The sequence below is a fragment of the Hakea prostrata genome, chromosome 5 (assembly GCF_041222555.1).
Source record: "Hakea prostrata isolate BN-2017 chromosome 5, UWA_Hpros_2, whole genome shotgun sequence".
NCBI classification, from domain to species: Eukaryota; Viridiplantae; Streptophyta; class Magnoliopsida; order Proteales; family Proteaceae; genus Hakea; species Hakea prostrata.
In genome coordinates this window covers 21,287,139-21,307,666 of record NC_142604.1, presented here as the reverse complement: position 1 = coordinate 21,307,666, position 20,528 = coordinate 21,287,139, and the positions used below count along the sequence as shown (strand labels likewise).

Sequence of the window (20,528 nt, the reverse complement as noted above, 5' to 3'; positions counted from 1 at the left end):
CCTTATTTGCAACATTGGACCGTCAACACCCCCCCCCCCCCAAGCTAGAGAGTATTGATCACCAACTCCTAGCTTGTGACATCCTTCCACAAAGGCTGGAGCCGCTGGACCAGGTAAGGACTTAGTAAATATATCTCCAACTTGTTCAACAGAAGCAACATAGGGTGTAGTAATGACACTTGTTCAACCAGATGGAGTGTATTGATCTTACTAGTATTGATCCAATGTAGATTACAAGTAGTTCTGGAAACTCCAATTCTGGATATACCCCTTCGCAACCGACCATGCTTTAAAGCACTCCATAGAACCATCAGTATTATATTTAATCACAAATACCCACCGACATCTCACTAGATCCTTACCTGGAGGCAAATTCACGAGAGTCCAAGTACTCCTAGAATGTAAAGCCTCAATTTCATATTCCATCACAGCCTTCCAACTTGAATTAGGGAGAGCCTCAGAGTATGTAGATGGAATAGTAACAGAAGACAAAAATGTGGTGAGGCTGCAATAACGAGTAGGCAAGTGAGAGGTAGTAAATAAGAATTAAGATAGACAACATTTGACCATTGAGAACAAGAACACTTACCTTTCCTCAAAGCAATGGGAAGATCATTGATAGAACAGAGAAATTCTAGATGAGAACAGAAGAAAGGGGAAAGTAGCAATGATAGAAAAGAGATGAGAATGAGACGAAAATGAGAGTTAAGCCTTTTTTCTCTCACAGTAGTCTTTATCCATTATATAATCTTGTTTGTTTTAGGTGGTTACATCAGTAGCCAATAAGAAAGCAACATTGTGAGATAAAGTTTCCCCTTAAAATATTTGTTTCCTTTCTCTATTTCACTTTATGTAATCTTTGAAATTGGCTGGAAGCTTCTTAGTGTGGTTGCTTCCTTTTAATGGTTGTTGTGCCAGATGTAACATCATTCACACCATTTGGGTCATTTGGTTGAGTGTGAGTGTGAGGTATTGTATCAATACCAATCCCATCCAGAGGAACCTTGTTCTTAAGGTTCAGCTGGGGAAAATGTTGTCGCAGAACATGCCAGTCAACCCAAGATGCATCCTCTGGTGGGCAGTCGCACCATTGTACAAGAGCTTTGGAAACCAGTTGACCCTGACGGAGCAAGTGACGGTGCTGGAGAATAGCCAACAGAACAGGGGTGAGGGCTAGCAGAATCGCCGGAGTACTAGCAGATGAAGGCGGAGCATCACCGACAAATTTCTTCAGTACAAAGATGTGAAAGACAGGGTGAATCATTGCTGCTGGAGGAAGCTCTAGGCGGTAAGCAGCCTTGCCAATGTGATCAGTGATGCGAAAAGGACCGAAGAAACGTTTAGAGAGCTTCTGATTGAGGTGAGCAGCCACTGTGGTTTGTCGGTATGGTTGTAGCTTGACTAGTACCCAGTCACCGATCGTAAATTCCCTATCAGTCTTGTGTTTATCAGCCTGCTGTTTCATGTGACCCTGAGCACGTTGAAGACAACATTTGAGACGGGCTAGAGCTTCATCTCGTGCACCTAAATTCTTCCTTGACAGCCATATTGGTGGTGCTGCCAGGTATGTAACGAATGAGCGTCGGCGGTGGACGACCATACAGTGCTTCAAAAGGAGTGGTGCCAGTGGTGGAATGGAAGCTGGTATTGTACCATAGCTCTGCCCAACTGAGAAATTTGACCCATCGTGAAGGTGCAGTGTCAACAAAGGATTGGAGGTACATCTCCAAACACCGATTGATCACTTCCGTTTGTCCGTCCGATTGAGGATGATAGGCAGTGTTGAGATTGAGGGTTGTGCCTTGCAGCCGAAACAGTTCTCGCCAAAACCCACTGATAACAAGAGGATCCCTGTCGCTCACAATGGACCGAGGTAGATCATGGAGACGTATAATATCTATAGTGACTACTTCTGCAGCCGTAGAACTAGAAAAGTGTTTGGGTAAGGGATGGAAATGGGCATACTTGCTGAGGCAACGCTTATATGTGCCTAGATACCCAGAGTGACCGCCAATCAGGCTGGAATGAAATTCCTGCAAAAATCGCCTGCAAAAGGCTGAACCTGTAGGTGTGACCAGTCGATGGCGATGGTAGAGTAGACCCTCACGATAAGAGTAGGCTGGATACTTATGTGGATGGGCCTGGACTTTAATACACAACTCTTGTAATTGAGGAGAATTATTGATTTCTGCTTTTAACTCATCTAAAAAGCCCAACTGAGGAAAGCCCACTTGAATAGTAAGTAATGTGGAAGGTACTCGTGAGAGAGAATCTGCAGCATTGTTCTGTGGGCCGGGCTTGTACTCAATATCGAAAGTGTAGCCCATGAGTTTGGTGAGCCATTGGTATTGTTCTGGAGTTTGAACAACTTGTGTGCATAACTCCCGTAGACTCTTTTGATCAGTCTTGATAACAAACCGGCGGCCCAATAAATATTGTCGCCACAGCTTGGGTGATGGCATACATCTCACGCACATATGTGGATGCCGCTTGTAACTTAGGTGACAACTTCTTGCTATAATAAGCAATTGGATGTCCATTTTGGGCTAACACTGCGCCAATGCCGCAACCTGAAGCGTCAGTCTCCAATATAAAGGGCTGAGTGAAATCCGGTAAGGCAAGAGTGGGTGCTTGTACCAAAGCGTGTTGTAAGGCATGGAAAGCCTACTGGACTACTTCGGTCCAGTTAAAGGGCCCGTGTCGCAGCAAATCCGTGAGTGGGCTGGCTACCTTAGCATAGCCTTTAATAAATCGTCTTTAGTATCCTGTGAGGCCCAAGAAACCCCTTACCTCTTTTACATTCTTTGGTACGGGCCATTCCAAAACATGGGCTATTTTGCTAGGATCAACTTGCAGCCCATTTCCAAAGACTACATGTCCCAAGTAATCTATGGTAGTTTGTCCAAAAGAGCACTTGGACAATTTTGCAAATAGTGTATCGGCCTGAAGAGTGAAAAATACCTCCTTCAAATGCTGAATATGGGCGGTCCATGATGAACTATAAACCAAAAGATCATCGAAAAATACCAAGACAAATTGGCGAAGGAATGGCCGAAATATATCATTCATCATAGATTGAAAGGTCGACGGAGCATTGGTGAGGCCGAACGGCATAACCAAAAACTCGTATGGCCTTCTTTTTTCATGAGTATGAAAGGCCGTATTGTGGATGTCGTCAACCCGTACCCGTACTTGATGATAACCCGATCGAAGGTCCAATTTAGAAAAATATTGGGCTCCATGTAGCTCATCGAAAAGTTCATCGATGGTTGGTATGGGAAAGCAATCTTTCACAGTGATGGTGTTTAAGGCTCTATAATCCACACAAAACCTCCAAGTGCCATCCTTCTTTTAACCAATAATACGAGCGAGGAAAATGGGCTATGACTTGGTCGTATAATCCCGGACTATAGCACGGTCTGCACTTGCCTTTCCAATTCATTCTTTTGAAAATAAGGATATCGGTAAGGCCTTACCTTAATTGCTTGACATCCTGGTAACAAAGGAATGCTATGGTCTTGGCTTCTTGGAGGAGGCAGCCCAATGGGCTCTTGAAATATATCGTCATAATCAAATAATAATTGCTGAATTTCTGGGGCCCAATTGGATGCATCAGTCGGTGGTGGTGTAGCCAATGATAATAGAAATAAGGTAGCTGATCCATGGGCCTGCAGTAACCCCTTCAGCCATGATAATGAATGGGATCTGAAGTGGTAACATCTGTACCCACCAAAGTCATCCTTGTAGTTCCTAATTGGAATGTCAACGTTCATTTTGAATAATCCAACAAAACTGGGCCTAATTGGGCTAACCACTGAACTCCCAATATTAGATCAGCCCCAACCAAGGGTAGAACATGAGCCTTAACTACAGTGGTATAATTTTGTATTTCCAATGGTAATTCAGAAATTTGGCCCTCATATTGTAGCCTATTACCGTCACCCACGAGAACAGCCATGCTTGGAGCAGCGGTAATGGCCAAACCCAGACGGCGAGCTACACCGGTTTGCACAAAATTATGTGTGCTTCCACCGTCAACCAATATTTGTAAGGGTTTGCTATTAGTATAACCAACAAAACGAAGAGTGGTGGGAGTAGTGATACCTGCCATAGAATGATAAGATAATTCTGTTGTAAGCATTGAATTAGAACTCACAACCTCAGGTTCGCTTAATAATTTGCTGGTATTGATTTCATCGTCATCAAACTCCATTAGTAATAGGTGCCGAGATCTACAACGATGCCCTGGTATATACTTTTCATCACGGTTGAAACAGAGGCCACGTTCTCTACGTAGCTGCATTTCTGCTGTTGTGAGGCGTTTAATTGGAATTCCATTTGTTGTTGCCGGTGGGACAATATTTTTTAACAAAGTATTGCTGCTAGAAGGAACGAAAGTGGTCGGTGAGTTGATCGGTGGTCGTGTTGGCTGAATGAAAGCACGTCTGGAATCATTTATTTTCTGTTCTTGAACCCTAGCAAGCATTACAGCATCCATCAGTTCAGATGGGCGAAATGCTTTAACCTCGTTTCGAATGTAGGTTCGAAGACCAGAGATGAAGCAGCTGGTTAGAAAATCAATAGGATGCCCTTCCACTCGATTGGCTAATGCTTCGTATTGAGCCTGATATTCAGCTACTGTGGCTATCTGAGTTAATTTTGCCAAGGCCGCTCTCGGATCTTCATAGTCCGATGGTCCAAATCTGATTTCTAATGCCCTAGTGAAAGCAGACCTAGTATTAAATAGTTTAGCCTTACTTACCCATTGGAACCATTGCAGGGCAAGTCCTTCAATATGAATCGTTGATATCGCCAACTTTTGTTCATCAGGGGTCCCATGAACTTCAAAGAATTTTTCTGCCCGGAAAATCCAGCCGATGGGATCATGGCCATCAAATTTTGGAAAATCCACGCGAGCTGCTCTGGTTTGAAACGTCTGATGAATTGAGGAGACACTGGAGGTTACTGGTGGAGTGCCTAATATACTTGGCTTGATCTAGCCTCTATTGCTGTCAATTTTGCCATGATTTCTGCTAGAATGAGTCGCTGCTCTGTTAGATGATTTCTTTGTTTAACCATGGTGTCCTGCTCTGCCATAGCGTCTTGTATGGAGCTAATTTGGGAGGCATGATCAGTGGATGTGCGGTTCAGTTGACGGAGTAGTTCTTCAGCTTGTCGTGCTCGAGTTCCTTCGGCCATGGAGATCCAGCAGGTCAGACCAATGATAGAACTGAGAAATTCTAGATGAGAACAGAAGAAAGGGGAAAGTAGCAATGATAGAAAAGAGATGAGAATGAGACGAAAATGAGAGTTAAGCCTTTTTTTCTCTCACCGTAGTCTTTATCCATTATATAATCCTGTTTGTTTTAGGTGGTTACATCAGTAGCCAATAAGAAAGCAACATTGTGAGATAAAGTTTCCCCTTAAAATATCTGTTTCCTTTCTCTATTTCACTTTATGTAATCTCTAAAATAGCCTGGAAGCTTCTTAGTGCGGTTGCTCCTTTTAATGGTTGATGTGCCAGATGTAACATCATTCACACCATTTGGGTCATTTGGTTGAGTGTGAGTGTGAGGTATCGTATCAATCATCAAGGTTATCAGACACTAGAGGAGGAACTGCGAAAGAAGTGATATCGATGGCTACACCATCTGACTATTTTTGTTTCTTTCACTGATGATAGACTTGCATCTCATCAGGACTAGGAAATATAAGAGGTTAGTCTGGGCCTCCAGAGGGAAGCTCAGAACATTCCGATGTTTCTGCAAGCACCCCAACCATTTCAGGGGTCTCAATTGAAAACGGCACAAACACAGGTAAATGGGGATCAAACATGTCATCTTTAGACAACTGGTTAGGATCATAATATGGAGTATCCTTAAAGAAATTAACATCAACCATGACAAATTGATGCTTAGTTACAAGATCAAAAACTTTGTATCCTTTAGAAAAACCGAGAATAACCTAGAAAAATACACTTATGGGCCTTGACTGAAAACTAATCTTTTGGCTGAGGCTAGACATGTGCATAACATACGCAACCAAAGACTTTGGGGGAGATGGAAAATAGGGGTGACTCTGGATAAAGAACTCAAAATGGTATCTTATTTTGCAAAACTGAAGATGGCATTCAATTTATCCAAGTACACATTGTGAGTACAGCATCACATAAACACTCATATGAAGTAAAAGAGACCTTGCTACTTCTAACAAATGCATATGTTTCCATTCAGCCACACCATTTTGTTGTGGTGTCTACGAACAACTGGATTGATGAAGAATTCCTTTAGTGGAACATAAGTCAGAAATTGCATTTTATGTATACTCATAAGGCATTACCAGTGTGAAAAACCTTGACAGAGGTATTAAATTAGGTAGAAGCTTCAGCAAAAACATCTGTAATTATTTTTAAAACTTCACTTCGATTCTTCATTAGAAATAATCAATTAAATCTGGAAAAGTCATCCACAAAAATAATGAGGCCCCAAAAATCGGAATGAAGGAAAGAAAACAAAGTTGTACTTCCAAGTTCAGTCCTAGCAAGAAAACTTGTCTTACGATGTTTACCCAACTCACATGCCTCACAATTTATTAAAGTAAGATTTTTTGCACTCATGTACTACCAACCTAAGCCTATTAGGAGAAAGGTGTCCCAAACGATAATGCTAGTCTAATAGAGACACACTGTACACCTTCAAAACAGGGGAATCAAAATCAGTCAGATAATACATTCCATCTTTTTCAATTCCTCCGTCAATCCTCCTTTTGGTCTGAAGATCCAGAAATTCAAAACAAGATGGGTTAAACAACACAAACCAATGTAAGGCTTTGGCAATATGACTCATAAATTAGATTAACTGGAAATATTGGAATACATAAGACAAAGGAAAGGTTCAAATTTGGTAAAAGAGACACTTCCATTATCAACTGCAGATGACTTCTCCCCATTGGCCATAACAATAGGGGTAGCGTTAGGAAACTCTGAAAATTCTAAAAGTAGGGAAGAGGTACCAGTCATATGTTTGGAGGCCCCAGATTCTACAATCCAGGAACCTAAAGCATAAGGCTCAGTCAATATACCTGTTTGAGTGAGATTGGAAGTGGATGTACTTTGGCTCTGCTCCAACTGTTGTAGGCGCTTTAGGATTTGATTGAGGTCTACACTAGGAGACGAGGAACTTGTGGATGCCACAAGAAGGGACCCAAAAGAATGATTAGTAGGAGTTTCTTCAGTGGATGCTATCATGTTAGCATAATTCTCTACCCACTTAGGACAACCATGTTTGTTAGAACAATTTTCTTCAGAGTATTTTGTTTGCCATAGTGAGAACACAATGATTACCTTTTGACAAATTTGGTGGAGAAGAGCAACCTCCTTGTCTTCCTCTTCCTTGGCTAGCATCTCTTCCACATGATGGACAGTTACCGTGGCCACAACCAGCAATTATGGCTGCATTCTCTTTGCTTCCTTGAAGATTTTTACTTCCACTAATACTCAATAATTTGTAGAATGCATCACTCAAGGTAGGAACCGTTTCGGATTTTAAAATCTGACATCTACCTATGGAAAATTATTGGTCTTAAGCGGCCAAAAATTTTGAGATAAAATTACCCCTTTGTTTCTTCAATGTTTCAAGATTAGTGGTGAGAGGCTGATGTTGTTGCAACTATTCAAGGAATCCCTTGAAACCACTATAATACAATGGACGACAATTCTGTGAGTAACTAAACATCCAATCATATATGTTATAAACACACAAAATATGTTTATTTATTTTTGGAGTGAAAGGATCATGCAAGTCCTCCCAAATCTACTTGGACGTGTCATAGAGCATAATATTATTAGCAATAGAAGAATCAACACTATTCCAAATCCATACCTTGATGACAGCATCATCATGAGTCCATGTTTCATTTGAGGAAACTGAGAGTGCATCCTTTGAATCAACAATGGGACAATCCTTCTTTAAGTACTTTGATTTACCTTGGGCATGGATAAGGCATGCATTGCCTTTGCCCAGAGAAAATAATTTTTTTCTCCTTTCAACTTAATAATCGTGATTTGGAATGGTATACCTTCCTTGGACATATTGTTCAAAGGCTCATTGGCTCAAACTTACACCATGATACTAATTTTGGACTAGAACAACTGTCACAAACATAGAAGATCCAATTGTCTTCTTTATATCTAGCGCATTCTGACAATTACAATACTTTTGCAGCTTGAGGCTGTAGCTGCAATGCACAGACAATCACGAGAACTACCAAACTCCAATTTGCAGGTAGATCATACCTTCAGTAGATAGGCTCTGCTACCATGTAACAAAACCAGAACCTCTGAAGGTCAATCAGAGACAGAGAAGAGAGAGGACGAGAGAGAAAATGACGGAAGAAAGGAGAAAAAAGAGATGGGAGAGAGGTACAACTCAAGCAAGAATCTGTCCTATAGTTCGCACTTTATTTATTACTGGTACAAGCTTAAGATTAGATGCCAATATCTTATGGGATCCATACTACTAATTTAGGATACAGAGCATAATAAAATCCAATAAACTTAAAATCTAATCTAACTAAAAAAAGAGAGACAATGTTCCACCAAATCAGCCAGCTTGACCACTTGATTTTATATTCTCCTTGATCCACTTTCCTTATTTAGTTTTGTATGGTCCACAATCCACTTTTCTTATTTGATTTTATATGCTCCGCCATCCACTTTCCTTATTTGCTACATTGAAACGTTAACAATTATCTAGATCTATGATAAGACCCTTCTAACACCTTAGAAAATCAATACGAAAATACAAGAAAATTAACAAGATAGAGCTGGTTTTAATGGTGCCAGTCACCCCCACACCCAAAGGTGTCCCTCAGCCTATGGCTGCCCAAGAAACTCTCGAACACATTCGATCCCCTCTCTCATCAATTTCCCTTCTATTTATCACTTCTTGTTAGGGTCCTAGGATGACGCCATGTGGAGGAGAGAGAGTATTAGGGTTAGTTGAGGAGTGATAAATAGAAGGGAAATTGATGAGAGAGGGGATCGAATGTTTTCAAGAGTTTCTTGGGCAGCCGTAGGCTGAGGGACACCTTTGGGTGTGGGGGTGACTAGCACCATTAAAACCAGCTCTATCTTGTTAATTTTCTTGTTTTTTCGTATTGATTTTCTAAGGTGTTAGAAGGGTCTTATCAACTACAGGCCCCTCGAAAATCACCTTGTCCTCAAGGTGATGGAAAATTTGAGGTTTGGTCTTTACGCTTCACGCTTCACATGCTTGCTTCATAAACATGCTAGGTTAGCTTCTTCAATGATAGCCGTCTTTGGCATCCCATACTCTGGGTACCTCCACGACTTTAAGCAGCCCATATGAAGGAAAAACCTTGAAAATTTTTGAGCTGATGGAAAGAACACACGAGGAGTAGCCATCCGACTAGTAAAATCGCCGAAACAGAGGTCTTTCGATCGACCATTAGACTTAGGGGAAAGGGACCCAATTTGTGCGTAAGCCTCCAGCAAACCCTTGTGAACTAGTTCTGCTACGTTACCTTCGAGATGATCCATCACATATTGAAGCAGTTTTGGTAATCCGAAGAGCAAGCCTATTACAGAGCCTACCTGCACCCAACCCCTATACTCGTGGCCATCATCACAGTAACCCTCGTCTCTGGTGATGGCACTCTCACGATCGGCGTCATCGTCAACTCTGAGGCACAAGGCCAGCGTCGTCGGGCTGAGAAAGGCCTGTCTCTAGTGTTGCTGTTGCCCAAACCTGAAAAGCCCCTTTGCCGCGCTTAAGTGTCATGCGAGAGAGTTAGAGGTAGGGTACGATGGTCCAGTCGGTTTGGGGTTTATATGGACATGTACTGGGTGGGTACCCGATTTGAATTGGTCCCTGGGTTGGGCCTTCCATGTGTACCTGTTGGGTCGTGGTTAGTGAAATGTTGGGTTGGACTTTGAGTTAAAGGACTGGACTGGGCTGGGCCCATAGTGTTGCTTTTGAGTCGGTTAAGCCTGCCCTCTTAAACCTATGGGCTAAGGAAAATGGATCGAAGATTGGGCTAATGAGGTAGACTGGGCTTAGGGTTAATGAAATGGGCTTGACCCAAGGGGGTTTCTTTAGGGGTCTAGCAGCCCAATCTTTGTATTGGGTTTATTTGGGCCCTATGTTTGAGTCAAAGCATAACTGAATGTGACCCAAATAATACAATCTTTGGCTCATTTGGTTTGGACCAAACCCACGAACCGGTTTGGGGTGAATCAGTCCAACTCCATAAACCCTCGAACACCATTGTCTTCTTTCCCATTTTCTGCGAACAAATTTCTTCACCGCCGCCTGCAACTTTCCATTCGATGCCTCTGCCATTGGCCTCCTTCGACTCTCCTTCTTCTTGCAGACTATTGATCTAGCAACGTGATTTCTCGCTGCTGAAACCTCGATCCAGTAGGTTTCGACATCCAGACTTCTCCTTCTCTTCTCTCTTCTCCCAACATGGCATGGAACCACCATAGTAATCAACCAATCTCTGCCGGCGATTTCACTCGGCATTCTTTCCATCAGTTTTGCTTTGTCATCCCTCAATTCTTCCTGGTTGCCATCCCAAACCACGCTTACCTCCATCGCGTGGCCATCGCCAAACTCAATCTGCAGGGCTTCTCTGAAACTTACCCAATCCCACTTCGGTCAAGATCTTGCATAAACCCAATCCAACTTGTTTCCTTCCAAATGCTGAAGAGCTATTCCAAGCCAATACTCCTGCGCCATTTGATGTTGCTTGCAAAAAAATTTGACTTCATTCAACCATTCTTAGTTTCTTACGCCTTTCCACCACCACAAAACAGTGACAAAACCATTTCACCTCCCTGGATCGACGCAGCTCCGATGCCAGTTGATAAAACCCTTCTAATACCTCAGAAAATCAATACGAAATTACAAGAAAATTAACAAGATAGAGCTGGTTTTAATGGTGCCAGTCAACCCCACACCCAAAGGTGTCCCTCAGCCAACGGCTGCCCAAGAAACTCTCGAAAACATTTGATCCCCTCTCTCATCAATTTCCCTTCTATTTATCACTCCTCAACTAACCCTAATACTCTTTGATAAGACCCTTCTAACACCTTAGAATCAATACGAAAATACAAGAAAACTAACAAGATAGAGCTGGTTTTAATGGTGCCTATCACCCCCACACCCAAAGCTGTCCCTCAGCCTACAGCTGCCCAAGAAACTCTTGAAAACATTCCCTTGCAATGGTTCCATGCGACTTGCTTTCAATGTCAACTTTTCTGTCTCTTTCTGTAGTTACCTTTAATGATGGCAAGCGTGGTCAAAACTGGAGGGAGCTGTCAGAAAGTGAGGGATTAAAGTGGTCATTGAAAATGCGAACAGCTTGTTTCTCCAGAGTTGACCCATCATCATGCACAACGCAAGCTCAGTGGATTCAGTGATCCAGCTCAAACCATCCAATAAATAACGAGTGCTTGACCAAAGAAATCAGGATTGTTTATTCTGATTCTGATTGAAATCATGTGATCCAGTTACTATTTCTCTGGAACAATTCCAGTAGAATCCAGAATGCTCTGTCCCTTGGCTTTTTATTTACCATTTGAGCTTTCAGAATTCTTCATTTTCTGATTCCAATAGTTAACTTGTTTCTTTCTTGCAACATTGAATTTTAAAGTTATGCGTAATACTGTTTCATGCAACAGATATTGGGTTATGGAGATGCATGTGGATGGCTTTCGTTTTGATCTTGCATCTATCCTGACCAGGAGTAGCAGGTTCCCCCCCCCCATAATATATCTTATTTATTTCCATATGCATTTGAAATTTTAAATATTCCGGTATATTGTTGTTCTTACTGTTTCTTTTTCCAGTCTATGGGATGCAGTTAATGTGTATGGGAATCCAATAGAGGGCGACTTGTTGACAACAGGCACCCCCCTGAGTAGCCCTCCATTGATTGATATGATCAGTAATGATCCAATCCTTTGTGGAGTGAAGGTACCATCAAGACTAGTTCCTTCTCTATCCATGTGAAAAAACCATGATTTTTATTCATTTACTGCAGCTGAATAACAAAAAAAACATTAGCAAGTGTTCTGATCATGTTTTTTATTGCAAAGTTTCAAGTCATATAGGTTTCCATGCATTGCACATTTGCATGTTTTAGTAACTTCTCCCTTATATGCAAACAATGTTTTTTATCTCTTCCTTCTCATAATCTTTCTGCCAGGGGCCTTATTATAGCTCAAATTCAATTTCCAAGGTCATGGGCATGTAAGAGTTGAAAAGGCAGAAAAACATAGAAGTTTCAGTTACCCAGAAGCTTGATATCAGCATACATGCCTAGTTTTTATGTGTAATCTCTCTGTGATTGAGCTGTTATTTTGAATTGGAAGATATTATAGATGTTCAATGAAGTATCCAGACTTAATAGTTGACAAGGAGATTTATTGTATCACTAGGACATCAATGTACGAAGGTAGGATTATTTTGAGCACTTTTCAGTGTTCTACCACATATGCATGCCAAGGACTCAACCATTTCTCCCTTGCACTATTCTACTAGGTATCAACTTTGGCAGGGTGATCCGTTCCACCACTGCCAAAGCTAAGATACGTTGATGTTGGTTAAGTTTTATTAGGAGTCAACTCTGTTAGGAGTTTTAGTTCATGTTTTTCTATTTATTATTGTCCAAGTGAGTGTATTTATGTAATAGTGCTCCTTCCACTTTATTATAAATAAAGGGCTTGGGATTACACTGATCCATTTAAGCCATTCTACCACAATCAGTTTTCTCAACATGGTATTAGAGCCAAAAATCGATTAGGGAAAGGAAAAAAATATAAAAATAAAAAAAGAGAGAAACAAGAAACTAGGGAACGAAGGACTTCTCTCTCACCGTCGCTCTGCCATTAAGGACTTGCAACTCTCTACCATCGCCTCTGCCATCGAAGACTTGCAACTCTCCAATCGCCTCTACCATCAACGACCTCACAGCAACCATTGCCCCTGATATATTTTGAAGAACCAATACTTCAGCATTACTATAAGTAACCATCGCCTCTCCACCATCACCACATTGCCTCTGATATATTTCGAAGAATCAATACTTCCAACCCAGAATCGAACCTTTTGAGGAAGATAAAACCCATTCCAGAACCATCAATTGCCTCGACCATTCCAGATGATGATATAGTCTATTTGTCGAAGGTAGAAGATGATGCTTTATTATTCTAAAGTTGACCAAACCAGCATCCATTGAACCCACATGGACTAAAACAAACTAGGGGTTCTATTTGTGAATTTGCATATATTTAGGGGTCTCTTTTGTGAATTTGCATATATTAGGGGTCTATTTGTGAATTCCCACATATCCATGTGTCTTTTTGTGATTTACCATATATCCAGAGGTTTATTTGTGATTTTCCATATATTAAAGGGTCTATTTGTGATTTCTCATATATCCAGGGGTTTATTTTTTATTTATTATATATTCAGGGGTCACTTTCATAAAAAAATAATAAAAAAATAAAAAGAGAAAAAAAAAAGGATACTGGCCTCTATCCTATAAACTTGTAGATGGGTGGTCAGGCTATTCAGTTCTGCGACATTTCAATTGTTTAAATAAGAGTGAATACTGAAGAATGGCAGCGATTATTTTTCAAATATGGCAACCACCGATGGTATTACTGCTCCCACTGGCTCCAAACATTATCCTACTCTTCTTCCTCTGTCAGTAAGATTTGATGAAACCAATTATTGGATCTGGTCTCGATCTGCTTACCTAACTATACTGGAAGAGGACTTGTTGGACACGTTACGAGTGCCACTATCACTCCTACCACCATAAGTGTTTCTCAGGATGAATGGATTTCGAATGACTTTCTTATCATGTCATTCCTTTTAAATTCCATACATCCAAATATTGTCTATGGATACCTATTATTTAAAACTACAACCCAGATCTGGAAGGCTAGTACAGAAACATATGGACAATTTGAGAATAATGCACAGGTTTATGAGCTACAAAAGAAGCTTCATGAGACTACCCAAAAGGAACTGACTGTGGCCCATTATTATGCTGAATTGCAATCTCTTTGGCAGGAATTGGATCATTATGGGGATTATCACCCCACCAATCTAGATGATGTGAGTACTTATTGGAAGCATATTGGTAAGGTTCGGGTCTTTGACTTCTTAGTTGGCTTGAATGTGGAGTATGATCATATCAGGGTACACGTATTGAGTCATTCTCCCTTTCCTACACTAGAACGGCCTTATGCCTTATTTTAGTGTGAAGAAAGCCATCAATTAGCCATGCTTCATGCTCCTATTGTAGAGTAATCAACCTTACAGTTTGTTAACACCAAATCAGATTCAACCAAGGAAATTATCAAGTATGGGCACTATCACAAACCATATCATACCAAGGCCAACTATTGGAAGCTCTCTGGGAAGCTTGCTGATTTTGAGCAGAAAAGGGCACAGAGAAGAGGAAAACCGAAGGCTAATGTCTTTAAGAGTGTTCCAACAACGCCCTCTGTAGACGTTGGTTTTTCATAGGAGGAATTAACTACTCTGCGACGTATTCTGCAGTCTTCCACTACCGGTGCAGCCTCTACTACCTCTTCCTCCACTACCCATACCAATTCTTACCTTGCTACTTCAGGTAAAATTTTTACAAGCTTCCATGTTTCTTCGGTTTTTACTCCTTGGATCATATGATAGGTTCATCCTCTTTTTTCTTACATTATTCTCCCACTTTTGGGAAAGATAAAGTTTGAATTGTTGATGGCTTTTATTCTTCCATTGTTGAAAAGGGACCATTCAGCATTCTCCATCACTTTCTTTGTCTAAAGCTTTACATGTTCTTTCTTTCTCTACTAACTTGCTCTTTATTAGTAGTCTTACACATGACTTAAATTGTAAAGTGACATTTTTCCATCTTATTGTGTCTTTCAAGATCTGGTAATGGGGATGGATATTGGATGTGGTAAACTAGACAATAGACTTTATCTGCTGGAGCTGATTGAAGGATATACTTATGCTCTGGCTGCATCTTCTCATAAGGTCTGTTTGGTAATGTCAGACGTTCGTCAATGGCATTGGAAGCTAGGTCACCCCCTCTAGGAACTATTAAGAAAGTTTTTTTTTTTTTATTTAGTTTCTTCTTGTAATAAGGAAGAATTTTTTCATGACGCTTGCATTTTTGTGAAGCATATTCATTTTACTTATTTACCTTCTCTTCATAATAGAAAACCTATTTCTTTTGTGTTAATTCATACTGATATATAGGGGGGCCTGCCGATGTGTCTATTACTAGTCATAGATACTTTGTTACTTTTATTGATTATCACTCTCGTTCTATATGGATTTGTCTTTTAAAACAAAAAATGAGATTTTTCGATGTTTTCATGATTTTCATAATATGATTAAAACTCAGTTCAATGCTACTGTGAAGATCCTTTGTAGTGACGATGGTATGGAGTATATTGATGGTGAATTTCAGAGATATTTCTCTGGACTCGGCATAATATATTATACCAGTTATGTTGATACAACCGCCCATAATGGAGTTGCCGAAAGGAAGAACCGGCATCTATAAGAGATAGCCCGTTTTATTATGATTGTTATGAATGTCCCTGACTAATACTAGAGTGATGCTATATTCACACCTCTTACCTTAAGAATAGGATGCCTAGTAGGATACTTGGTTTTTAATTTCCTAATAGAATTCTCTAAGGAGTCTCTTCCTTTATTAGTCCCCCAAAGGTTTTTGGATGTGTGTGTTATGCTAGAATCACAACCCACCTGAGTAAACTGACTACCCACAACCTACGTTGCATAATTCTAGGGTATTCTGCTACTTATAAGGGGCACAAATGTTATCGTCCTCCTTTCAGGAAAACCATTGTGTACATGGACGTAATTTTTAATGAGTCTTGCCCTTACTATACATCTCTCCAGAAGGAGAGTCTAGAGGAGACATGTTCTTTCTAACTCTAGACCTTCCTATCACACACATAGACTCCCACACACCACCACAACACAACTTATGAGTTCAGGAAGAGTTTCTTTACCAAGGGAGACTTCGGCCTATATACCTGAAGATTCTAATTCTCCCCCTTTCTTTTTTGAACCATGTAAAGAACTTGATCAGGGGGATACCACTCCTATAAGGCACAATATTAAGGTCTTTCAAAACAAGATTGACCCGAATAAGGAGGTGTAGACTTATTAGAGAAAGAATTACAATCAGCCAAAGCAAGTGGAGAAAGGTGTCATGTTACCACTTCAGTCCCTTGCTCCAGAATCAGATTCTATTGTTCCCCATGAGGTATCTTCTTGTGATCTTCCTATTGTTGTTAGAAAAAGAGTTAGGTCTTATACTCAGCATCCCATAGCTAAATATGCTTCTTATGACTCTTTGTCTGACTCTTTCCATACTTTTATATCATCTTTATCATCTATTTCTATTCCCAAAAGTTTGTAGAAAGCCTATGTTGATAAGAGATTGAAGGTAGCTATGGTAAAGGAAATGTAGGCAATGAAGAAAAATTATACTTGGGAGTTGGTTACACTTCCTACAAGGAAAAAACCTACAGGTTATAAATGGGTGTTTGTGGTTAAACAAAATATGGATGGATCAGTCAACAGGTTGAAGACTAGACTAGTTGCAAAGGGGTTTACCCAAACCTATGAGATTGATTAATAAGAGACTTTTGCCCCTGTTGCTGTCAAAGTTTTGTTATCTGTAGTTGTGAACAAAGACTGGAACTTGCACCAACTAGATGTAAAGAATGCTTTTTTGCATGGACAGTTGGAGGAGTTAAGTCTATTTAGAGATCCCACCTGATTTCTCTGATGACAATATTACAAGGAAAGTTTGTCGATTGAAGAGGTCAATTTATAGGTTGAAAAGTCTCCTGGATGTTGGTTTGGACGCCTCTAGAAGGCAGCGGCCTCTATTGGGTACAAGCAAAGCAATGTTGATCGTGCACTATTTCTCAAGAAGGTCAGGTACTAATATCACACTTCTTATTATTTATGTGGATGATATTGTCATCATAAGAAATGATGGTGAGAAAATACAATGATTGAAGGATTTTCTTGTCAAAGTGTTTGAGATTAAAGATCTAGGGAAGTTACAGTACTTCCTAGGAATTGAGATGGCTCAATCAAAGAAGGGTATATACCTATCCTAAAGGAAGTATGTTCTAGATTTGTTAACAAATGTAGGAATGTTGGGGTATAAAGCAGTTGATATCATTATTGAGGTTAGAGCTAAACTTAAGGAGGAGGGAGAACTAGTGGACAAAGGAAGATATCAAAGGTTGGTAGGAAAGCCTATTTACTTGTTCCACACCAAGCCAAACTTCACTTATGAGTCTATTAATGATGTTCCATATTCAGCTCATATGAAGGTTGTTACCAATATATTGCAATATTTAAAGGGAACTCCTAAACAAAGAATACTTTTGTCACCCACTAACAATCTAAAGGTAGAAGCATACACTGATGCAAACTAGGCTAGGTTCCTGACAGGAAGAAAATTTCATGTTCCTTTGTTGGAGGTAATCTAGTTACTTGGAGTAAGAAACAGAATGTGATCAGCTGATAGCTTTATTCAGCACAGAAGCTAAATATAGAGCTATGGTTCGTGGAGCCTGTGAGCTACTATGGGTGAAAGGTCCACTAGAAGATATTGGAGTTCAAGTTCCAAATCCTATGATGTTGTATTGTGACAACAAAGTTGCCATTAGTATTGCCAACAATCCTGTGCAACATGATTGAACTGAGCACGTTGAAACTAACAGGTTTTTTTTGTCAAAGGAAAGCTAGAGCAAAGGCTCATCTGCATGCTTTTTGTGAGGTCTAGAAACCAAGTGGCTGATGTTATCATTAAGGATTTGAAGAAGGAGGTTTCCTTCCTATTGTAGGCAAGTTGAGCATGAATAATATCTATGCCTCAACTTGAGGGAGAGTGTTGGTTGAGTTCTATTAGAAGTTCAACTCTGTTAGGAGTTTTAGTTCATGTCATTTTCTATTCCTTATTCCCCATGTGAGGGTATTTATGTAATAGTGCTCTTTCCACTTTATAAATAAAGGGCTTGGGATCACACTGATCCATTTTAGCCATTCTACCACAATCAGTTTTCTCAACAGTTGATAAAATGGACAGAAGTGCCCTTTTGTCTGCTGAACAGTGATGTGTGCATGAAACTTCAGGGACTGCCAATCTAAGTGTTAGTACAAAACGAATAGTTAAAATTTTGTTAGATGGCATTTTCTTTTCCAAAACATCTAATTCAATTTTTGAAAGTTAATGCAAAAAACAAAAAAAAATCCAACTACATGAACTTGTGGGTCGGCCTATGGTATCTTAACACATAAAAAACGGACCAGGATAAAGCTACATTGAGTATTGACCCTAATTTTTCCCAAAAAGGGTATCTAATGTCAACAGCATATCAAGTTCATGTCAAACATTTGAATCATGTCCATTGGATGTTTTTCAATGATTACGTACTACTAATCATGCAATTCATGCAGTGAATACTACAAAAATTTGAAGAAATTTGGGGATGTTTCTTAAAAATTGAGTTTGGGACAATTTAACCAGTGATGCTTCAAATCCACCCATATGTCAAAAAATAATGCTCCAAAGTGAAAGAATTGATTCTGTGACAAATCCAGCTATCCTGGGAAGAAATATGATTTCGCCAGGAATTTTGAGTTTATTGGTGGTTTCACAAAAGGAATGGGTGAAACTGTTGAAATGGGACTAAATGTGTCAAAATTAAGGATTTATATACCATCAATTTGTCACATAGAACTTTAAAGACGTTGTATTTCTCCATGCGTTTCATTTCTTCTTGAGAAACCACAATGAATAAAATGATTTTGTATCTATCCAATTTTATGCAGCTTATTGCTGAAGCATGGGATGCTGGTGGGCTCTACCAAGTTGGTACATTTCCACACTGGGGTATTTGGTCAGAATGGAATGGGAAGGTCTGCTCACATCCTAATGCTGCTTGATTTTTCTCTTACTGCAGTTGTCCTTATGCTCTGATTATGTCAGACTACTAGAATTTTTTCCATAAGGCATGAAGTGGAATTCAGTATGAAATACATTTCTGTGCTTCCTCAATTTTCCTTATCTTGAATTTGTATTTCCTTATAATTTTCCAGTATCGAGACATAGTTCGTCAGTTCATCAAAGGTACAGATGGATTTGCTGGGGCTTTTGCTGAATGTCTTTGTGGTAGCCCAGACCTATATCAGGTGATAAATTTTTTATGTAGTAACCAAATTGTTGAATTCCGTTTTTCTTGGCTATGGTTGATGGTCCTTATTGGCAAGGATTTAAGCATCCATGGATCCACTTGTGGATTGGCTAAGTTCATATTGTCAATGATGATGCTGATAGGATCCTAGTTTCAGCAAGGATCAGGGATCCTGCTTGTTTTCTGTGAGATCTTATGTCAATCAGATCCCAGCTCTGAAACCTTTTCTCCCTCTCGACAGTCCACACTACTCCAGTGTGAAACTTGTGGCCTTTGCCTTTTTTTTCTTTGGGAAATTGATGTATTCCATACAAGCTTAGAATATCAGTTTTCTGGTATTCTTCCCTACTCATTCCAGTGGAATGAATATTTTGGAGTTGCTGTGCACTTACAAATTTATATATTACATATGCGAAAGTTATATTTAATTAATGTCTGCTCTTCACTTGGACTGAAACAGGGAGGAGGAAGGAGACCGTGGAATAGCATCAACTTTGTATGTGCACATGATGGATTCACTTTGGCTGATCTTGTTACATACAACAACAAAAATAATTTGGCAAATGGGGAAGACAATAATGATGGAGAGAATCACAACAATAGCTGGAACTGTGGAGAAGTAAATAATTGTATTCCTCTCTAGATGCACTGTGGTTTATTCCTTCTGGGTTTGAACCTGATACTTGTATAGAAATCTGTAAACCTTTCTGATCCCTTATTCTTTGTGTTTCACCAAAAATCTAGATATCTATTTCCATCATCAGTTTTGTTAGAAAACAAGCATTAAATACTTAAAACAACAGCTGAACTTGAACAGAGAAAAGAGAGAAGAAGAAGAAGAGAAGAGAGATGAAGAACTAGTAGAAGAGGCCTGTGATTCTTGCTTAAAGAGTCTAGAATCACAAAGCCATTTTATTTATAGCTTCTAATGAATCTAATACAACTTGAGAGACAAGTAATTGTCCTCTAGAAAAAGGAAACAAAAAATTACAACTTTAGTAACTTCCTAACTCTAAAAATAGAAAGTTCTGAAAATAGAAACTACCACCAAAATAGAAACTATGCTTTCTAAAAACTCCCAAAACTTATGTAGCAAGACTCCAACATTAGAAATAGAAAGTAGAATAACATTAATAGCATAATATTGTTCATGTAAACAGTACAAACAAAGTTACTGTTCATGTGAATAGTGTCGTGAACAGTAAAATATCCCATGTGTATATACTTCAACAAGTTT

At 39.8% G+C, this 20,528-nt stretch overlaps 1 protein-coding gene across 1 annotated transcript in view; it reads left to right on the top strand.

The window, feature by feature from the left end:
- ISA1 (isoamylase 1) overlaps nt 1–20,528 on the top strand; it is an 87,348-nt gene that overhangs the window by 51,394 nt on the left and 15,426 nt on the right. Inside the window, exons 9-13 of the mRNA XM_089154929.1 lie at nt 11,705–11,776; nt 11,873–11,999; nt 18,930–19,016; nt 19,197–19,289; nt 19,752–19,910. Of these exons, the coding sequence (XP_089011055.1) occupies nt 11,705–11,776; nt 11,873–11,999; nt 18,930–19,016; nt 19,197–19,289; nt 19,752–19,910 (538 nt within the window). The remainder of the gene's footprint in view (nt 1–11,704; nt 11,777–11,872; nt 12,000–18,929; nt 19,017–19,196; nt 19,290–19,751; nt 19,911–20,528) is intronic.